At 37.2% G+C, this 23,732-nt stretch overlaps 1 protein-coding gene across 2 annotated transcripts in view; it reads right to left on the minus strand.

The window, feature by feature from the left end:
- ENPP3 (ectonucleotide pyrophosphatase/phosphodiesterase 3) overlaps nt 1–22,473 on the minus strand; it is a 101,281-nt gene extending 78,808 nt beyond the window's left edge. For both annotated transcript variants that reach the window (XM_016193737.2, XM_060190443.1), the window contains exons 1-5: nt 22,337–22,473; nt 17,146–17,221; nt 8,159–8,219; nt 3,738–3,835; nt 219–298 (exon numbers count right to left, since the gene is read on the minus strand). In XM_016193737.2, the coding sequence (XP_016049223.2) occupies nt 219–298; nt 3,738–3,835; nt 8,159–8,219; nt 17,146–17,221; nt 22,337–22,411 (390 nt within the window). In that variant the 5' untranslated portion in view covers nt 22,412–22,473. The remainder of the gene's footprint in view (nt 1–218; nt 299–3,737; nt 3,836–8,158; nt 8,220–17,145; nt 17,222–22,336) is intronic.
- Nucleotides 22,474–23,732: the final 1,259 nt, after the last annotated feature.

A 23,732-nucleotide genomic window follows, 5' to 3' on the forward strand; every position in this document is an offset into this window, starting at 1 on the left:
GATGAATTAATCAGTGCTGGAACACTCAGTTAATAGTTCTCACATGATTAGCCTCATATAAAACATTCCTTCCTAGAATGAAATAAGCTATAAATTGCTACAACATGTGCTTTTGAAATGTGTGGCACAGGGCTTTGCCAATTCCTATTGAAGCATGTCTGATGTGACCAGTTGCCTGTCTCTGGCCAGTCTATCCTGAGACTGAGTGAAACACTTACTGTGACAATGGTGTAATGATTTGGAAAGGTTTTGGTTGGATAAACAGCTCTCATATATTGTGAATAAACTCCGCATGTTTCTGTAAGAAAGTATAATGAGAAATTAAGTTGCTGCTTTTTCAGGAATTATTTTGAATAAATGAAAATCTAGAACATAAAAATTGCCTAGAATACTGATGAGTGAATTAAAGATGGAAAGATGTTAGCATTTTTCCATTCCAACGAACACCAGTTTTTATGAGAGAAGTGAGCTAAATCAAGGATCTTCAAACTACTATTTTTCAGTGAAGGACCAGATGTTAAATAAATTAGGCTTTAAAAGTCCATGTGGTCTCTGGGAAACAACTTAATTTAGCCACCAGGACTAAAAGTATCTGTAGACAAGACATAAATGATTGTTTGTATTTCACATAAACGTTATCTGACATTGGATATTATTTTTCCCATGGCTATCTATGACTGGAATATAGTCTTCAATGTATGGGAGGCCATACAAAGACAAAGCAGACCACATTTGAGCCATGGTTTGCAGACACTTGAAACAAAAGTACCCTACATTGCATTTTATCAGAATTATTTGGTTTTTACTGTTCACTTTTTTCTTTTTTAATATTTTAATTGTTTATTTTTATTGAAACACAGAGAAAAAGGAGACAGAAAGGGAGAGAAAAAGAAACCCTTGCAGTATTGTTTTCTGACTAGTAAAGCTTCCCCCATGCTTGATGGGGAGCTGGAGGTTGAACTCAGGTCCATACACACTATGATGTGTGTTCTCAACTGGGTGCACCACCCAGCCTCTTGCTCACTTCTTTCAAGACCTAAGGTACAAGAATCTCAATGTAATATTTACATCTCAGTTCACAAGTCGTGTATGCAAAGTACCTGATGAAACAAGTCCACACAACTATGTAGATAACAGAAAAGGAATTCGACTTGTGCATAAATCCGTATCCTATAGAAACGTTTACAAAACAGCTAATTTTACTTCTTATTTTCAGTACTGTTTCAATTTGGTCAGCGAAATTTCCTGTGATCTGTTTTCCATACAGTATGGCATTAATTTTGCTTTTCATCATCCTGCTGTTTTCAGGCTGTGCAATAACCCTGCTTACAGAGGTCAGAACCTCTACTGCACATTGCTGTTTCCTCTGCAGAAGTGAATTACAAGAAACGTTCCATGCCCAAAATCCTTTCAATGCTAGTTCTAAAATAAAACGTCAGCATTATAAATTATGTTTTATTTAAATAAAAAAGTGAAATGATTGTTTTCCAGAAATTAACAAGCTTTGCAGTTGGAAATAATAAATGTTTTCTCAAGTAGTCATGGAGTTGGTCTCTTTCACAAACATAAGGAAATATTGGCAGAACTCTTTTCCGTCTAAATTTCCTAGGCAACTACAATGATACAAATCCAATTGCAAGGAAGAAAAAATAAAAAATAAACCCATAGGACTACATCAAGTTGAAAAGCACAGCAAAAGAAACCACCACTCAAACAAAGATTCTTTACAGAGTGGGAAAGATTTAAAATAAAATTAAAAAATGAATCATATTGACTAAGATAAGCCTGAAAGAAAAGATTGACTACAGGATGATCTCAATTACAGGCAGAAACAAGAACAGAAAGGAAAATTTGGACTGAGGCTGGTGTATTGCAACAAAGCAAAGGACTCTGGGGAGAGAGGGGTTGTAGGGGTCCTGATGCATGATAGTCAAAGGGAGTTAAGCTGGGGATGAGAGTGTCTTGTAGACACTTATCATGGGGACATGAGAGATCACACCCACGGGTCAACCATTAACCCCCTACCAATAAAATGTTAAAAAAAAAATTAGTATTCACATTAACAAGGAAAAAAGATAAAGAAATGGAAACTGAGGTGGCCTGACTATGGTGCACTCAGTTAAGTGCACATAGTACTAAGTACAAGGATCCTGGTTGGAGCCCCAGCTCCCCTCCTGCAGGTGTCTGCCTCCTAAGTGGTGTAACAGGTCTTTAGGTGTTTAAGCTTTAGGTCTTCCTATCTCCCCCTCCTTGCTCAAATTCTGTCTGGTCCTATAAAATGGAAAAAAAAAAAATGGCCGCCAGGGGCAGCAGATTCAAAGTACAGTCACCACCAAGCCCCAGTGATAACCCTGGAGGCAAAAAAAAAAAAAAAGAGGTAGAGATGTGAATGAACTTCCCAGGTCAATGTAACCCAGAATAATAAATTTTGCTTTTGGAGCCAGACACACTAAGTGACTGTAAGAGTCCCAATTTCTTAATCAGATTGCTGAAGATCTAAACAAGAAGCTGAAGAGAAATGACATCTTGTGTTGTTGGAAAAAGTAATTTATCTACCTAAAATAATTTTACTGTAGCTAACAGTAAAAATCACTAGGTTCAGTCCTCTAATTTCACTAGTAATTTTTTTAAATTTTTATTTATTTATTTACTTATTAGACAGAGACAGAGAGAAATTGAAGGAGCAGGAGAGATAGAGAGGGAGAGAGACAGAGAGACACCTGCAACCCTACTTCACCACTTGCAGGTGGGAGACCAGGTGGGAGACCAGGGGCTTGAACCCAAGTACTTCACATTATAATGTGTGCACTTAACTAGGTACGCCACTGCCTGGTCCTCTAATTTCACTAGTAAAGAAACTGAGAACCAGAAACAATAACTAACCCCCCCCCAAATAAAACCCTGCTTTTTAAAAATAATTTGGAGAAAGATAAAAACAGGAAGCCAAATTATCATGAACTTTGAGGACCTTGCAATGTTAAAAAGGGCCTGGCAGAAGGGGGAAGAAAGAGGAATTGCAGGATCATGACAAGTCTGGACACTGGGCTCATTCCTCCATTTCTCAGAATGCCTTAATAATTCTCAGCTCAGTGTTCTGGGCTTTTCATTTTCTCTTTACTATTATCTTCATAGTGTGGTGTGAAAGCCAAGTACCCTAACAGAGAAGCCTCATGATAAAAATGATAATAAAAATGTTAGTGATAGTATATCTTAGAGTAATACAATGTGCATTACATATATACACCCTTGATATATATCAAGAAGGTGGAAGTGACGATTTTACAGATAAAGAGACTGGAGCACCAATAAGAGACATAAGCATGGCTGAAGTGTTACAGCCAGGTCCCAGGCACTTGGTTTCCAGAAGCAGACATAGATACTGAACTTTTCCCCCACTGGAGCATTGACATGGACTGGCTTTGTCCAGTGTACTCCCCAGATGGTCATATCCACCTTGCTAAGTCAAAGAACCCAAATCTGACAAACACTGCACTTAAGACAATATATATATGAACAGATTTTCAAAGATAAGCACTTTTATTCAAATGAAAAACAAGTGTGCTATATAAGAAAGGAACTAACAAGCATGAAAAGGAAATAGCATTCGGTTAAGTCATCCTGCTTTCTACAGGACCAGAACAAAGAAAAATCAGTAACATTAAAAGTCAGCGAGGGATCCCATCAATAAACTGATGCACTGCATGCTATTTGCTTGCCTCCTGCTACAGAAAACTTACTTAGTTTATTAATATTAGGCAACAGAGCACTCCATGTATGTAAATATTCAGCTCTGAATCCATCCATGGAAAATAAAATAACTGGTGGCAGGTCAAATCTGAAAATGAAAAACAAACCAAAAAAAAAAAAAAGATCATTATTTTGATTGTAAAGATAAAAGCTTTCTATACTACCTGCAGTTCTCTAAATCAGAAAATCCTTAGAATGTCAAAAAGGCAGGGGTAGATTGCATGATGTTATTCAAAGAGACTCTCTTGCCTGAGGCTCTGAAGTCCCCCCACCAGCATAAACCAGAGTTGATTAGTGCTCTGGTGAGAAGGATGGAGGGAAGGAAGGAAGGAAGGAAGGAAGGAAGGAAGGAAGGAAGGAAGGAAGGGAGGAAGGGAGGAACTAAAGAAGGAAGGAAAGGAGGGAGGAAGGAACTAAGGAAGGAAGGGAGGGTGGATGGGAGGAAGGAAGGAAGGAAGGAAGGGAGGAAGGAAGGAAGGAAGGAAGGAAGGAAGGAAGCAAGGAAGGAAGGAAGCAAGGAAGAAAGAAATCCAAGAAAATAGTTATGGATCAAATTTTCTTACTCATCCAAACAAACAAACAAAAAACATCTGTTACCTTTCTGAAAATCAATACATCTAGTATGTTAACCCTAGTAAGAATGTACAATAATTAATTAACTAATTAATTAGTTATTGCCAGCAAGGTAATTACTGAGGCTTAATGCGGGCACTACAAATCCGTCACTCCCAGCAGTCATTTTTTCTTTTTTTCTTTTCCCTTTCCTCTCTTTCTTTTTAAATTTTTATTACCTTTATTCATTTATTGGATAAAAACAGCCAGAAATTGAGCGGGAAGGAGGTGATATATATATATGCAGAGAGAGAGAGAGAGAGAGATCTGCAACACTGTTTCACCACTCGCAAAGTTTTCCCCCTGCAGGTGGGGACCTGGGGTTCAAACTCAGGTCTTTGCACATTGTAACATTTGTATTCAACCAGGTGTATCGCCACTTCCTCTCCTTTTTTTCTTTCTTTCTACAGAAAGTATTTGAGAGGTAAGGTATAGATAGAGTGGAATAGAAAAAGGCACTTATAAACCTTCTTCCCTACACATGAAGTCCCCCCACACACATACACATGGGGAGCAGGGGTTCAAACCAGGACCCCTGAGTATGGAAAGGTGTGTGCTCAATGAGATATGCTACCACCAGTCCCCAGTCAGTGTTAACATCAAGCACCTGGCTCATTCTTTCCTTTTCTTTTATGTTTTCTCTCTCTTTGAAACAGATTTTCAATGTATTATACTTAAAACATTCAGCTACCATAAAACCGAACAACTGCACTCCTGGACATTACTCCCTGAGAAAGGAAGACTTAAGGCCTACACAAAATTTCTACAGCGATGTTTATAACTATTTTTTAAATATTTATTTATTTTACAAAAGACAAGGAGATCAGCATACTATTAATTTTGAAAGTTAAGAATACTCAAGTCACCTTTTGTGTTCTAGAATTTAAAAAAACTTGATCTATCTCTACTTCCATTCACTTAATGGCAATGTCTATCAGTAACAAACAAGTACATCAGGTGTGGTATTTATCTAGACCTGAGAGTTTTCCAAGACAATGCAACGTGCTGTGGAGGAAAAGGAAAGACTTTGGTCTCAGAAAGATTTGAGTTTAATTCTCATCTTCGTCTTTAATAGCTATTCAATTTTAAGGAGGTCCAATATCACAAAACTCAACCTTGACACACTTACTCAATACTTGGGAATCATTACAAATATAATACATGAATTCCATTTTCTCCTCTAAAATATGACTAGCATTTGACAGTGATAGACATAGTAGAGCTGATTTACTATAATTTGGCAATAGAGGTGAGCAACAAATAAGAAGAGCATTAACAAAGCATCGCTAGAAATGGAATTCCATCTTACTCATCTTTTAGAGTCTGGGTTGTGGCTAAAGAATCAAAAGTAGAACTTAATGAATTCCATCCACAAACACACAGTTATAAAATTCACAACTATTGTATTACCTTTCAAACATATATATGATATGAATTCAGAAGATATGTAGTTAAGAGATGTTTTATATTTATTTTGTTTATGTGGTATCAGGCATCACAGGTGCCTGATTTCACTGTGATGGGCCACTTTTTCATTCAGCACCTCCCACGTGGTGCTGTGGCTCAAAGCTAAACCATACACAGAGCAATTCTTCTTCTTCTAGCGTTTGCCCTTCTTCCGTAGCCAGTCAACAGCGTCAGGTTGCTGCTTGTTGCTGGCTTTGAAAGTGACTGGGATCCATGTCGATTCAGTCGGCTAGGAAGGATCCTCAGTTTCCCCAATGAATGGGTACTCACGGGATTGCACAGAGCAATGTTGAGGCACTATACAGTGAACTAACTTCCTGGCCCCTCAGATGTTTTATTTGCTATGATTTGCTTATATCTTTATCTGTATGAAAGAGACCAGAGCACCACTTAGTTCTGGTATATGCAGCACTGGGGATCAAATCTGATATAACATTATATTATTTAAAGTTCTACATTTTCAACTTTTTTATTCTAATAACTCATGATAATAATACTAACCTAAAAACATCACATTTGGGCTGGCAGAAATAACACACTTGAATAGTGTGCCTGTTTTGCCATGAAAGTTTGAGTCCAGCCAACACTCCATTGATGGAAGCTTTGGTTTTCTCCCTTTTTTTTCTTTTTTATCGGAGTATTGCACACCTCTAATTTATTATCTGCTCTAGCTTATTATCTTGATTATTATCTGATAATAAGATGTTGTCATCAGAGACCTCAAAGTCTCAGGCATGGAAGTCTTTTGCATAACTCCACCACTACTTTTCCTAACTTGTCCCTCACTGTCTGTCTGAAAAAGTCAGTTTGGTTTGGTGAAATTCTAACAGTGGGAAAACAATACAATCAGCTTCCCACTCTAAGATCTAGATTTAAGTAAAAATGATGGAAGGGAGCCAGACTTCTATTTTTCATTATTTTTATTGTATACACAATACACATTTTAGAGATGTGTGGTTTCATGCATTTTTTTTTCCTAATTGCACTTTGTTGTGTATCTATTACCCGGATCAAGAAACAAAACATTACCAGTAGCTGATAGCCTCCTTTTGTACTCCTCTCAAGCCACCAGTCTCTGCAAACTAAACTTCCATTTAAAATGACTAGTATCTTGACTTAAACCAGCAGAGCTTAGTTATGTCTATTGTTGTACTTATATTTATCTGTGAGCAGAATCAGTATGAGTTACATTGTATCTGAATTATTTTACTTGTTCCTAAGTTTGAGATCAACTGTAGTGTTGCACATAGTAGTAGATCATTCACTCTCATGCTTGTCTAGTACTCCAGCGAGTGACTAAACCCCAACTTACTTATTCTTTCATTAATGGACATGTGGGTACTTTCCAGTTAAGGGCTCTTATGAATATAGTAAAGTTGTCTTAATTCCAAATGCAATGCACACAAATGATTCCTTACCCCACCCGCCCCCCACTCTGCTCAAGCAGTTTTACATCTGACTTTTGGAAGAAAAACATACTTTCCTAAGAAATTTGGTTAGAATAATTCATCATTAGCTGCTGAGAATGTGACTCCGTGAATGGAGTACCTGTTCTGTGTGCTTGAGACCCTGGGTTCAATCTCTGGCACCATATGTAGCCAGAAATTTCTCTTTCTCTCTGTCTCTGCCTCTCTCTGTCTCTGTCTCTTTCTCCTAACCATCTCATTAAATAAATGAATGAATCAGTTTAGAAACTTAAAAAAAAGAATAAGTATTTTAAAATCCTGACATATACCCTATGTTCCTATAAAGAAAATTCTGAATGCTGATGCCAGAAACTTAATATAAAATGCCTTGTAAATGATAAAGCAAACTAAAGTCTGTTATGAGGCGGAAGCCATAATAGTCTAATCTTATAATAACTTTTTTTTGGCTTTAAAATGGAAAGTGAGGGCGGGAGTAGATAGCATATTGGTTATGCAAAGAGATTCTCATGCCTGAGGCTCTGGAAGTCCCAGGTTCAATCCCCCACACCGCTATAAACCAGAACCAGAGCTGAGCAGTGCTCTAGTAAAAGTGTAATAAATTCCACTTTGCCTGTCAACTACATTCCCATATGAGAGTGGTCAAAGGAAGATTTAAAAAAAAATACCCAAATAGGGGCCAGGTGGTGGTGCACCTAGTTAAGCACACGCATTATAGTGTGCAAGGACCCAGATTCAAGCCCCTGGTCCCCACCTACAGGGGAAAGCTTCAGAAGTGATGAAGCAGGGTTGCAGGTGTCTCTCTACATCTTTCCCTCTTTACTTCCTCCTCCCCTCTCAATTTCTTTCTATCTTTATCCAATAATAAATTTTAAAATATAATTTAAAAAATGTCCAAATAGTCTCACCCTTCAGGACACTGAGGCTGCTGGACTGTGCCACACTCCTCTTTAACCCAGGAGTTTCCTCCTGCAAAGTAAGAAATTAAAGTCTTTAGCTACTGCAAGATAGGAAAAGAGAAACAAATGTTCAACAGACAAGATAATTCCAAACCACTTAATTTATATTACTCTAGTGACTGAATTCTTCTGTAAAGTACTTTTTTTTTTTTTTCAAATGTTGGTCTCTCATGATTTTCACACATGAGTAATCTACACAAACTGAATTCCAGGAAGCCTGTCTTCACCAAGAAAAACAAAAGGAAGATCCTTAAGTGGAAAGGGACACATTCTTCTTAATTATTTTATTTATCAGTTCCAATGTTTTCCAAACTGCTTAATGACTATGGATAGGGGCTGAGCAGCGGTGCATCTGGTAGAGCACACATGTTACTATACTAGAGGACTGGGGTTCAAGCCCCCAGTTCCCACCTGAAGAGAAGTTTCACAAGCTGTGAAGCAATGCTGCAAGTATCTCTCTCCCTCTCTACCCTCATCTCTCTCAATTTTTGCCTCTATTAAAAAATAGGAAAAATGTGGCCAGTGGGAATAGGAATTCTGGATTCAATATGCAGTCACCAATCCTCAGTGATAACCCTGGCTGTAAAGCAAACAAATAAATTTAAAAAAAAAATGAAAACATGGATATATAAACTAAGGAAAAGAAAACATTGAAAATATAATGAGTGAGAATCATTGATATCAAATGGGGAAAAGTGAACACATTTTTAAGATCTCAACTAAAACATTTTCAATCTAAGAATGAGTCTAGTTAATGAAGTAGAAATAATAGAACACAAATGTAATAATTTGCAATCCAGAATGGATCTAGGTAATTATCAATCATCAATGGCTAGTATAACCAATTCTCAATGGAGCAGTGTCACTACCTGTGAAGGTTACTTGCTAAATAGATCAACAAAATCCGGATCTGCCATTCCTTTGGCTTTGAATACTAATTTTCATGAATTGTAGTATACAACTGACTACTTAAGTTACAGGGCATGCAATGTGAAAAACACAGATTGAAACCCTAAAGTACAATACTATGATTTCTCCAACATATGAAATTAAGAGGGGGGAAAAAAGAGGAAAGGGAGGACCTACTTATAAAGAATTAGAAATATAATATTGCAATGTGCCAGGGTGGTGGTGGTGGTAGGGATGGGGGTGGTGGTGTGTATAGATAAATCTGTACAAATAAAAATACAAGGGCGTTGGGCTGTAGCGCAGCAGGTTGGGCGCAAGTGGCCCAGAGCTCAGGGACTGGCATGAGGATCCCGGTTTGAGGCCCCGGCACCCCACCTTCAGGGGAGTCCCTTCACAGGCGGTGAGGCAGGTCTGCAGGTGTCTGTCTTTCTCTCTGCCTCTCTGTCTTCCCCTCCTCTCTCCATTTCTCTCTGTCCTATCCAACAATGAACGATGTCAGCAACAACAATAAAACCACAACAAGGCTACAACTACAAGGGCAACAAAAGGGGAGGGGAGTGGATTCATATGCAGGCACTGAGCCCCAGTAATAACCCTGGAGGCAATAAAAAATTTACAAAACTTGAAAATAAGTAACATGAAGACTAAGCATTAAACCTCACTATAATGTTATACTGGGAACTATCTAACAGGTCTCCATTTGCATTAGCTATTAGTTACTTAAGAGTATACAACTTTGGATGAGGCAGGGCAGTGGCACAAGCTAGTTAAGTGCACATAACACCAAGCACAAGGAGCTGGGTTTGAGCCCCAGGTCCCTACCTGCAGGGGGCTCTCTTCACCACTGGTGAAGCAGGTCTGCAGGTGTCTGTCTTTCTATCTCCCATCCTCTCAATTTCTCTCTGGCTTATCTAATAAAAATTAGAATAAAGGGGGACTGGGTGATGGCACATATGATTGAGCTCACATTACAGTGTACAATGACCCAGGTTCGAGCCCCCAGTCCCCCACCTGCAGGAGAAAAGATTTGAAAGTGGTGAAGCAGGGCTGCAGGTGTTTCTCTCTCTCTTCCTCTCTATCTCCCCCTTCCCTCTCTATTTCTTCCTCTCTACCTCTGACTTCCCTCTCTATTTCTCAGTGTCCTTTTCACAATAAAGATTATTTAAAAATTAATTAAAAATAGGAAAAAAAGAAGAAGAAGAAGAAAAGAAAAAATGGCTGCTGGGAGCAGTAGATTCCTAGTGCTGGCACCAAGCCCAAGTGATAAGCCTAGGGCAAAAAAAAAAAAAGTATCAACATTCATTATCTATTTTATATTTTTGACAGTTAAAATCAATACAATTAGCAACTACTGATAAGACAAGTAGAAATGTAGTAAATTTTTATCTGACAACTAATAAATTATTCTGTAGAACTGCAAATCATTTCTGTCCCACCAAAAATTACACTTGCAGCGTTTTCAGAGCTTTGGGCCCTGTCCTGAGAGTAGCAGCTGCTGGGGTAGCCTAGGAATATATAATACATTTATTCCTAGTTTTCTATGAACATATATAATATATAGTCCTAGGTTTTTATATAATAAGAGAAACAAAATCCACTCATTTCCTGTTGTAAAAATTAAATGTTAGGGCTGGGGAGATAACATAGTGCTTATACAAAAAGACCTTCATGCCAGAGACACTAAAGGTCACAGGTTCAATCTCTAGCATCACCATAGCCAGAGCTGAATAGTACTCTGGTAAAAATAACAAACAAACAAACAAATAAATAAATATTGCTGCACTGGGTTGAAAAAATAAAACTAACTGCTGTTTTACATAATAGTCATTCAAATCCTCTCAAACGACTGTCTAAAAATCTAATTTTGGCAAGAATGGTTCAACAGTAGAAGTACTTAGTAAAGATACAAAAAGCCAAACAGGTCATTTTTTTTTTTTATGCTGCAGTATGATCTGCCAGTGCAATGTGATAAATTAGGAGACACTGAAATGTGCAACAGTAAGTAGGAACACATGAAGGTAAAGGAGAGATTTAAACTATCAAGGGAGAGTTAGAAGTCCCCACTGAGTCATGGGATAAGCACCAGAATTCATTTTAACCAATGAGGCCAAGAAAGACAAATTTGAACTGATGATCATGACCAAGATGTGAAGTTCAAAGGTGAAAATGGAGTGGTGAATGGAAAGGTGAAAATACCATACACAGAAGCTTGAGTCTAATATTTCGTAACGGGAAGTAAATAGAGTAAGTAGGGGATAAATAACTGGATCTGTGTTTCAAAGGTTAACTGGAAAACAGGTTGTGGTGGGGCAGGCACGTGGAGGAAACTCTTGGACAAAGCAATAAATTTTAATACAAACCATAAATGATAAGAGCCTAGGGCAGAGTAGTAGCAGTAAGCAAATATCAAGCTATAAGAAATTATAGTGCAAATTATAGAAGGGTGGCTTACCATTAAGCATGCAGAAAAGGGGAAAAGAAAAAAATTGAAAAAGAAGAAGAGAAGAAGAAGAGGAAGAGGACAGGGCAGAGAAAAATAGAAAGAGGAGGGGAAGACAGAGACGGGGAGAGAAAGACACCTGCAGACCTGCTTCATCGCCTGTGAAGCGACTCCCCTGCAGGTGGGGGAGCCAGGGGCTCAAACCAGAATCCTTACGCTGGTCCTTGCGCTTAACTCGCTGTGCTACCGCCCAACTCCCTGATTTTAATTTTTTAAGGTTTATTGCTTTGTTAAAGATTTATCAATTTATTAATGACAGAGAGAGAGTTGAGAAAGAGAATTCTGGCACATGTGATTCCAGAGTCACAGATGCACACATAATGATTTATGTGGGGGTTGGGTGGTGGCACATCTGGTTACAGGCAGATGTTACAATGTTCAAGGATCTGGGTTTGAGCCTCCCATCACCACCTGCAGAGGGAAAACTTTTTGAATGGTGAAGCAGGGCTGCAGGTGTCTTTCTTTCTCCATCTCTCTCTCCCCCTATTCTCTCAATTTCTGGCTGTCTCTATCCAATAAATAAATATAATCATGATAAATGTATTAAATAATTTATGTGGATCTTAAAAATTATCTAGAGAAAAATAAAAATGTATCTAACTAAACGTTTAAATACAGAGATGTACACAGAGAGTGCTACAGACATATAAATAAACTCTCTTCCTTTGAAATATATGTAGCATCTATCTTCTAGGACATAAAAATTTTAGAAGGCAATCTGAGATCATATATCAAAGTTAAAATGTAAACCCTAAGTGCTGGGAATTCTTCTTGAGTCTTTGAAAAAGCAACAATCATACAACAGCCAGCAGGATTTCCTCCAACTTCCTGACTACTCCTTCCTAGTCTTCTGTTTTTTGCTTCTTAGCACATCTTTTCAATCTTCAATGTCGGTGTACCCCAATAACATCATCGTCTTCTAGCTCACAAATAATGCTGATAATCACCACATTGTATGACTAGCAAGAACTTCCCCTCTAAAGCAGCCTCATATGCACAAACATCTTAACTTTTCCCTATGAACGTCTAGTAGATATTTCAATTTCAACATATTTCAAATGGAGATGCTGATTATTTGCCTCCAAACAGCTTTATCTATTGTCTTTTCCAGCACAGCTATGGAAAGTCTATGATTTAATACGTAAAGCCAAAACAATCTTGAGGTTATTTATGACTCCTCTCTCACTCCACATCCAGTCTTTCAAAATACATTTCATAGGTCATGGGTAGATCGCATAATGGTTATGCCAAGAGACTCTCATGCGTGAGGCTCCAAAGTCCCAGGTTCAATCCCTGCACCACTATACACCAGAGCCGAGCAGTGCTCTAGTAATTTATATGTCAAAATATATTTCATTAAAATCTGTCCAGTGTCCATGTACTTCTCACTAATTACAGTGCTACTGTCTCAGTCTCTTTAGCTTTTTTAATACACATGTAATTTCATACAATGCTCCCCCACCTTTATTCAATACTTCATATTTTCCTCCTTAGTTTTACTTCTTCCTCACTTCTTTTACTATCATGTTACATATAATTTCCTTATTTACATTATTATTGTCTAGTTGCCATACCCTCTTTATGGGGGTTATTTTTCTATATTATTGCAATATCTCCCTAACTGATATCTCTAGTTATTCTGATTTCATTATGCCACTTGTTTATAGGAGAGGCCTGAATGATTAATGCCCAAAAAAACAAACCCTAGCATTTCATTCCTCTGCTCAAAATCTCCAAGCAATTTCTACCACACTGAGAATTAAAATTAAGTCTATACTCTGACCTCCCAAGCCCTAGATGATCTGACTTCTCTCAGGTTGATCTCATTTTATGACTAACCTCCCTCTAGTCCACTTAGTTCTAGCTGACCGATCTTGTTATTCTTTAAATGGAATGTGACAGACAGCTCTCTGCTCTAGGCTTTATGTATTTGCTATTTCCTCATGCCTAGAATATTCTTCTATTAAATATCTATTTCTTCCTACTTCCTTCAGCTTTTGATACTCAAAAGTTATCACACATGTACCCATACACACTTTGACTTAATATTTTATTCTCCTTTTGAGTTTTACTTATTCTTTAGTAATTCCCTATCATGTTGGTCTATGTTTCACTTTTTTACATTTTTATTGTCTAGCTTACATACTAGAAAGAAAACTCTATGAAGAATTTTTGTCTGTTTTCTTCCCCAAGTCCCAAGTAATTGGAATAGTCTTTAGCACATAGCGAGAGTTTAGGTGTTGAAGAATGAATGAAAAGTATGTGCACATAAAACAATGCATTTTGAAAAACATATATAAATTGAAACTTAAAAAAAAATCAAAAAACCCTTTCCCTTTCACAAGTGGTGGAACAGGGCTGTAGGTCTCTCTCTTTCTCTCTCTCTTTTTATCAGAGCACTGCTCAGCTCTGGCTGATGGTGACTGAACCTTGGACTTAAAAGCCTGAGGCTTGAGAGTCTCTTTACATAGCCATTATGCTATCTACTCTCTGTCTGCAGGCGTGTCTCACCCTATATCCCCCTCCCCTCTCAGTTTCTGTCTCCTATTTATTTATTTATTTTTAATGACACAGAGAAAGATACACAAAGTTACCAGAGCACCGCTCAGCTCTTGCTTATGGTAGTGCAGGGGATTGAACCTGGGACTTTGGAGCCTCAGGCACAGAAATCCTCTGCATAATCATTATGCTGTATCCCCAGCCCTTTCTCTCTGTCTCTATCCAATAATAAATAAAATGTTTAAAAAAAGAAAAAAAATAAATAAAAATCATTAAAAAAACCAAAAGAAAAAAATCAACCTTCCCCCTCCCAAATACACTAGCAAACCATATATTAAGGAAAGCTTATTGATTAAAAGCAAAGTTTGATGAAAATGTTTCAGAGTCAGTACAGGGAAACAATACTGGTAGAAGAGTGAAAGGATTAATATGTTAAGAGCACTGGCAAAGAGGGGGTGGATATTAATTCCTTGTGTGGGAGAGGAGAGAGAGTGATGCCCTGTGAATGCAGAAGGACTGACATGAAAGGAGAGAACAAGAAACAATGACCCTGGTTAGCCAACCCGTAGGTGAACTCTAACAAGGAAGGCAGCAAAAGACCTGTAGTAAACAAGGACTGTCTTCAGAGATCAGCCCATGCCTTTTGCGATAAACTCCAGCAATTTACAGGGTAAAATGACCATGTAATGACACACACCTGTGTGTAATAACGTCTGAATAGTACTGCCAAAATGTCCTGCCAACATTTGTTACATCTAGGACTGGTAGTTCAGGAACACGACAATCAAATGACAGGATTTCCAGCATGTGTCCACTTACGCAGTTCCATTGTGTTCACATACCCTAATGGCACTGAGGGTTGTGAATTCTTAAATAGAAATACAACTGGGGAGTTGTCAGTTAACCTAACCTCACTAAGAATCTCCATAAAAGAGAAGCAATAAAACTTTTCCCACAAAGTCAGCCTAGAAATTAATCAGGTAAAAACAGAGGCCAGTGAGATGGCTCTGCTCTAGGGTAAATGCCTTGCATGAAAGAGGCCTTGGGTTTAAACCCTGTCATTAGATCTGATAAGGTGGTACTCTGGGTGGTTTTTGTCTGTTTTGTTTTGATTTTTGCTGCCGGCCTTATAGCTGAGTCTTATTACCTGTAAGACTCCACCTCCCCCAGAGACCATTTTTTCCCTCTAGATGGGACTAAGAGATATAGAGATGTAGAGAGGGAGAGAGAGAGACAAAGAGAGCGGTAGAGACACTGTAGCAGTGCTCCACCATTTATGAAGTTCCCCCACTGCAGGCGCTCCTATGGAGCAGTCTAGGGTTCAAACCCAGCTCCTTGTACCTGACACTGTGTGCACCACCAGGCAAGTCACCTACTAGCCTCCTCTGGTCTTTTCTTTCTTTCTCTTTCTTTCTTTCTTTCTTTCTTTCTTTCTTTCTTTCTTTCTTTCTTTCTCTCTTTCTTTCTCTCTTTCTTTTTTTTTTAAGATAGACACCTGCAGACCTGCTTCACCACTTGTGAAGTGACCCCCCCCACACACACACACACACAGGTGGGGAGCTGGGGGCTTGAACCAGGATCCTTGCAGTTCTTTGTGGTTTGGGCCATGTTCACTTAGCCCGCTGTGCTATGCCTGGCCCCATCATTGGCTTTTTTTTTTTTTTAACCAGAGCACTACACACACACACACACACACACACACACACACACACTTTCCAAAGTGGTACTAGTTTTTAAAAGTAAAAAAAAAAATCACCCAACATTTGACCTCATACTTTCTCCCTTTATAAAAGTTCTATAATAATACCCAATAAGATTGATACATTAGAAAGATAAGAGGAGAAAGAGAAAGAACCAGACATCAACCTGGTACATGTGCTGCCAGGGATCAAACTCAGGACCTCATGCTTGAGAATCTAGTACCTTAGTGTAATGAACATATAACCCTAATGTAGTGAATATATAAATGTAGTGAACATGAACTTGTAAACCAGGTGTAACTTTAGTAACCATAGTGCAGCTTTATAGAGTGATAAGACATGTGTACGCACAAGATAAGTCAACCCAATGGAGCCAGAGGCAAGCTAGTATAAGTAGAAGCTCAGAAATCAGCTAAAGCAAGCAATTTCCACCGTTACTAAAAGGCATGCTGTCTGTGTGGCTAAACTTAAAGACTGTGTGCTAGTCTTAGTAACTTAGCTTCCTAGCTGCCAGAGCCCCTTGCTTATCTGGTTACACCAGCAAAACAAAGGACCGCCTCTAGGCAACACAGCGGGTGGTGACCACATTGTAAGCCATGCCTGTCTACAGATATTAAGTAAGGAGGGGGCTGTGGGGTTGGCTGTGTGTTGTAAGAATTGTGTGATCTTTCTATGGCATCTAACATAAGTAAAAATTACTGTTTTACCCCATACACTCTCTGAGTCCTTTGCTCAAATTCTCTGACTCAGGACACTTAGCCACTGCACCACCTCCAGGACCACTCAACTACCTTTCTATTTTCTTGTTATGGAAACAAAAAGCTTAGATTTTATACTATATCCTAAGAATATGACACTCCCTAACCAAAGAATAGTAATATTCCAGGAATAGAGCAATTATAACACGGCATCAAAGTACAGGTGTGGCAGCAAGACACTATGATAATGAAGCAACAATGGCTTTGGAGTTCAAGTTTATAATCAGGTATGGTTATTTTTATTTCCTCTTGGCTGAAAGGAATGTTAGAGCAGGAATTAATAATCTAATATCAAAGTCCTCTATGAAGGCAAGTAGAAGGAAAAAATATGTATAGGAATGATGTGAATTTTAAAGAAGAAGGGGTATTTGAGGATGAAAAATAAAATACAAAACGGACAGGTGTGAGCTTTACAGGTGTGAGCTCCTGATAAGTAAAATGTTTTGGAAAGAGAAGCAGAGGAGGAGATTGTTCTAAGTCAGAAAAGAGGACTTGGAAGAGAAAAGCACCCATTTTAAAAGGTGAAGGTCAGAAACAAAGAAAGTTCTTAGAAAACACTGAAGGGTGTACCTTGTTTTTCTGGTTGCCTGAGTCCAAGCCCCAGACCTAATCCAAGAGTCACAATCACCAACAAAGCGAGAAGGACCTATTGTAGAAAATGGAAATGACCTTTACAATTTTTAAAAGAAATTACACAAAGATCAGATATCCAACCTCCTTTGGTAAATATTAAGATTTGTACCCAGATGAGATCAGATTCAACAGAGATAGACAAACATAATTTCAAAGCCAACAGGCTTTTTAATAGTTTATTTATTTATTTTTTGGGGGGGTAGGGGAGCTAGCATAATGGTTATGCAAAGAGACTTCCATGCCTGGGGCTCCAAAGTCCTAGGTTCAGTTCTCCATACCACCATAAGTCTGAGCTGAACAATTCTCTGGTATAAGTAAAACAAAACAAGGCACTTTTTTTTTTTACATTACATATTACATATACCATCAAATTAAAATATATTAGTCCTAATGTATTTAACTCCAAACTGAATTAAAATAAGAAAAAAAAAGAGATCTTATCTTTGACTATTTTTCTATCTTTTTAATAACATATTCTTGAAATATTTAATTAATTAATTTGTTAATGCGAGAGGATACAGAAAGACTAGACCTCAGAGCCTCAGGCATGAGAGTCTTTTGCATAATCATTATACTATCTTTCTAGCCCTGTTTTTCTGTCTTAAATAGAAACCCACTTGGAGATTACCTAAAAGCATTCTGGAACTATGACATAATTAACCATGACATTCCTAAATTAAAGGTCCCCCTACTTCAATCCACTCTGACCACCAGAGGGTAATAAGATATTTAACATAGCGGCCTGGGAGTTTACTCAGTGGTAAAATGCAGCAGTGTGTGTCTGAGATCCTGAGTTCATGTTCCAGTACTGCATATGCCAGAGTAGATCTCCCTGTGCCTTGTCTGTCAATCAATGAGTCAACTACTCACTCAATAACTTAATAGTCAGCATATGGAAAAAAATAGTATCCAAAACACTAAGCTGACACATGACCTATTCAAACTCTTAGGGCATTTGGAAAGTTGTATGAGCAAAGATGTATGTGTGTGTTATCTTTTTTTATTACTACTGCTGACAAAGTTTTCCAGAGTAGTGGACTTTGTTATGATTACAATTAAACTAATTAAAATATTTAAAAATAACTCTTCCCCTTGACCTCTCTATCTCTTTCCATCAAGTCCAATGATAAGCACCTTAAATAACAGGGTTTGGTGAAGGTTTATTGCCACAAAGTATGCTAATAGTAAAGCTTATATATGCAAATTACCTTGGTAAATTTCTATTACCTTATAATAAGGAACTCAATTACTTTCATTAAAGAAAACAACACATCATTAAACCTTGCTTACTTGACAAAAGCCTTCATAAATGAGAGTTTTGGTTTACTTTTATTCTGGAAGTTGCTTTGTGAAGAATTAGAAGGCAAGTCAACTATTGAGGAAAATATGCTAACATACTAGAAAAACTATTCTCATATGATGTCTCAACGTTAGATCAATGGTCAAAAGGATAGGGGAAGTTGAATATAAAGTCACTAAATCCTATCACTGACAGTTCCTTGTAGTGCTCAGAAGCCATATGTCAACTAGAGTAGGATTACTACAGAGTAACTATGTAAGTTCATAAATTGCAATATTATGGCTCACATCTTGTCTTGTGTCCTTCCATTATTCTTTGTGGGAAGAATAAGCAGCATCCAGTTGCCCTTAATGTTTACTCTTAGTGTTTGTTTCTTCATATTCTGTATTTGTTCCATAATTTATGACTTGTTCTTTGCATTATTCTATAAACTCATCAAGATTAAGATGGCTCAATGTTAATCTTATTTAATAATTTATTCTTAATTTAGAAATCTGAGTAAATTTTTGACATGATATTATATGTATACATACATGTGTATATATCTTGAACTATCTTGTGCTGTCTACAAAGTAAAGAATGAAGTACTATGGATTGTAGAAATCACTGAGAACCCAAGAAATTTAACTTTAGGTTGCTGGGTGAAAAGTACTAAAGACAAAGTACAGTGCTTCACTTTTTTTTTTTTAGAGCTTCGTATTTTTAATAAAGTTTTTTAAAAATTGGAAACATCGGGAGCTGGGTGGTGGTTCTATGGGTTCAGGGTTTGAGCTCCTGGCTCCCCACCTGCAGGGGGTTTGCTTCACAAGTGGTGAAGCAGTTCTGCAGGTGTCTGTCTTTCTCTCACCCTCTCTGTCTTCCCCTTCTCTCTTCCTTTCTCTGTGTCCTATCCAACAACAGCAGTAACAACAACAGTTAATAACAACAACAATGATAAACAACAAGGACAACAAAAGGGAAAAAATAGCCTCCAGGAGCAGTGGATTTGTAGTGCAGACACCAGCCCCAGCAGTAATCCTGGAGGCAAAAAAAAAAAAAAAGATGGAAACATGAGGGTACATTTGAAACTATGATTTTAATATACTGTGATCTTACTATATGTATTAGTGAACTAATACATATAGTATTAGTTCACTAATACTACATAATCATACAAGAATTGTACAATTTATAATTTCCTGAACTCATTAATTAAATATGTATATAAATTAAAAACATATATATAATGACATAAGAACTAAAAGTAAAAAAAATAAATAAAAAGAACTAAAAGTATTATCAAAATTCTGGGCAGGAGTAGATAACATAATGGTTATGCAATGGCTATGCCTGAGGCTCCAATGTCCCAGGCTCAATCCCCTGCACCCACATATCAAAATTCCTGGAAGAATAGAGGATCTTGAGTATTTACATTGCCATCATCTGTGAGCTCAATTTTTGTGTATTGTTTCATTTACTCCCTGAGTGTTGAGTGGTAATGACATCAGCTAAAGCTGAAAATTTATGGAAAAGTTGCAATAAGATACATGTAAGAGTGGTCTGGGAGGTGGCACAGTGGATAAAGCAGCAGATTCTCAAGCATGAGGTCCTGAGTTCAATCCCCAGCAGAGTGATGTCTGGCTCTTTCTCTCTCCTCCTATGTTTCTCATTAATAAATAAATAAAACCTTTTAAAAAAAAGATACATGTAAGAAATTTTGCAGTGGGTTTTGGTGTGAGACACTGAGGATCTCTGTAACAGGCATTTGAAATATGTGACAGAAACTCAGCAAGTTCTGAAATGACCTTACTTGAAAGATATTAGTTGAAAACAGCTTTTCACTGTTACATGCTTAGCATTCTTATTTGAAACTATGGCCCCTCAGAACACAAGAAAAGATAATATTGCCTACAGAAAATATTTCAGGAGCCAGGCGGTAGTGCAGCAGGTTAAGTGCACATGGTGTTAAGCACACGGACTGGTGTAAGGATCCCAGTTCAGGGCGGGGAGATAGCATAACAGTTATGCAAACACTCTCGTACCCGAAGGTCCAAAAGTTCCAGGTTCAATCCCTAGTACCACCATAAGCCAGAGCCGAGCGATGCTCTGGTCTCGGTCTCTGTCTCTCTTTCTCTCTGTATCTCTCTCAAAAATAAAATAAAATATTTCTTTAAAAAAAGGATCCCAGTTCAAGTCCCCAGCTCCCCACCTGCAGGGGGTCACTTCACAAGTGGTGAAGCAGGTCTGCAGGTGTCTATCCTTCTCTCCTCCTCTCTGTCTTCCCCTCTTCTCTCCATTTCTCTCTGTCCTGTGCAACAACAGCAGCAATGGTAACAAAATGGGAAAACTGGCCACAGGAGCAGTGGATTCCTAATGTAGGCACTGAGCCCCAGTGATAACCCTGCAGGTAAAAAAATAAATAAAATTCAAAGTTAGATTTTTTGGGGAGACACACTGTGTGCAATATTTAATGAGAATAAAGGAAAACCATGCAAAATGCAGATCAGATAAGTTGTTGAGATGGTGATCCTGAACCTGGGAGGTAGCTCAGCCTTAGAGCTCAAGACTTCCATGTCACAGGCCTTGAGGTTGCAGGTTCAATTCTTGATAATGGGGTTTCTCACTCTTATATAAACTAAATAACTATATTTTGACTTCAGTGTCATCATGGAAGCAAGGGGAGTGAAGAATTCAAAATGAGCAAGTTAAGCTGCAATATCCATATTTGGGAACTTATGTTAATGGACCCAGCAGGACAGGGAGCAGACTTGACTGAAAGAACAGTGAAAGGTAACTTGGAAATCAGAAACGGTTCAGTGGTTCAATTGTGAGACAACAGAGGAAGGGGATAGTGCTTCATTTTGCCTGAACTTGATGCGGAGAAAAATAAAAACACGTTATTTTAGGACAGGGTAGTATTCACCATATAAAAGAATAAGAATGAGAAAATAAGAGAGATTATCTGTAAGAATGAGACAAAACAGAATAAAATCTAGTAAAAGCAGGCAAGACATTGATTATGATTTTTCACTTTCTGGTCTTAAAATATTCATGAAATAAAAAAGTGCCTTGAGAAGTAGTTATATTCAAGTCAATGCCACAAAATGTCCTGATAAAATGTTTATTACAACTAATTAAGTTTGTTAAAATTAACTTGTAAAAATTAAATTTTACATGAGATCATGTGTATAAGAACACATAAAATTGTAAACAATAAATTCTAGGTTATGTTTACTCACAGTAGTAGGTACTTTATACAGATTCTTCAGAATTTCAATTTTTCTGATATGGTTAAAAGTGCATTTTTTAACAAGTCAGTTTTCCATTGTAACATGAAGTTTATATCAATCTAGACACTCCCTGAAATCTGTGTAGTAAGTCCTATTGTTTTGTCTTATGTTAAGAGAAAACAAATGATCAAACTGCATGAAGTTTTGGGTTTTCTTTTTCTATGTCTTAACAAATATTTAAATCAGTGTTTAGTATAATTCACAAGGAGCAAAAGAACAGTACAAACTACTGGAAGTAAGTTCACATCTTTTCATACTATTGCTATTACATTTTTTTCCCTCTATCTCAACTGCCCAATCTCAACAGATCTGTGATCTTGCCAGGCACTGAAAGTGCCTGAACTTTGATTGATTGAACTATAATCTGTTGTTATTAAATTTCTTAATAGAAAGCTATGGTTAAAAGTGTTACTTTTTCATTAGAGTTGTCATAACATATAACACTGTATATAATCACTTAGAATTTAAGTTTAAATAGCCACACAAAAATGAAAATAGATGTTATATACTTAACATTTATCACAAAGCTACAAAGAGTACAATCAAGAACTGTACTTACAATACAAAGAATTTTATATTTTTTAGCTGTATTCTTAACTGGTTCTTCTGTTGATAAAGTCAGCACAGAATCCATTGTTATATTAGCTGTATAAACCTGTTTTACCAGAAGACAATCAGTACTACTTCTCCTTTTGCTAGTCGGCAAAGGAACTGAGCTGTCACTGAACTTTCAGTGCCTGGCAAAATCACAGATCTATTGTGATTGGGCAGTTGAGATAGAGGGAAAAAAAATGTAATAGCAATAGTATGAAAAGATGTAAGCTTACTTCCAGTAGTTTGTACTGTTCTTTTGCTCCTTGGGAATTATACTAAACACTGATTTAAATATTTGTACTAAGACATAGAAAAAAACCCCCAAAACTTCATGCAGTTTGATCATTTATTTTCTCTTAACATAAGACAAAACAATAGGACTTACTACACAGATTTCAGGGAGTTTCTAGATTGAGATATACTTCATGTTACAATGGAAAACTGACTTGTTAAAAAATGCAGTTTTAACCATATCAGAAAAATTGAAATTCTGGAGAATCTGTATAAATCACCTACTACTGTGAATAAACATAACCTAGAATTTATTGTTTACAATTTTATATGGTCTTATACACATGATCTCATGTAAAATTTAATTTTTACAAGTTAATTTTAACAAACTTAATTAGTTCTAATAAATATTTTATCCTTAGTGTGTAAACAAGTTAAATAAGGCTGTGATTAATTTGTGACTTGTCAAAGCTATATACTTATTATATGCCAGAAATGGTTGTGAAAACCAAACATTTCATAACTTCCTATACCCAAGGCAATTTTTCCTAACCAATATTCTTTTCTTATTTATATAGACCAGAGGGTGCTGATATAAGTACTTCATGTTGAGAAATGAATCACAGATTTATGATGAAAGAAATTAAGTTTTAGTGTGATTAAATATAGTTATAACAAACACTGAATTTTAAGCTTTTCTAACTTAAATGAACTTAAGCTACTAATTCTCAATGTATAATAGATAAATATTATAGACATGATAACCTCCTTGGTTAAGTAAAGATTTAAAACTATTTTCTAGTGCAATGACCATAAAGACCCTGTGGGGTGTGGCCCACTCTTTGCAAAACTCTAAATTATTCCATCCCTGAAGACATGAGAAGAAATAGGAAAGGAATCTTACCTAATAAGCAATGACTAGTAAATGTTTAGAATCTTAAACATCATGTTTAAACCCTCTTCTGTTATTGAAGTCTAACTCCTTAAAAAATAAAAGTCTGCAACATATATAAATGTTTCCTTTTATGGATTTGAGAGTAGGTACTACTCTCTCTCTCATCATTCCATCAGTACAGTGAAACGATATGTTCCCCAATTTTACAATGGACAGACAGGTCTGCTGTGCCCGC

The sequence above is a fragment of the Erinaceus europaeus genome, chromosome 4 (genome assembly GCF_950295315.1).
Source record: "Erinaceus europaeus chromosome 4, mEriEur2.1, whole genome shotgun sequence".
Lineage (NCBI taxonomy): Eukaryota > Metazoa > Chordata > Mammalia > Eulipotyphla > Erinaceidae > Erinaceus > Erinaceus europaeus.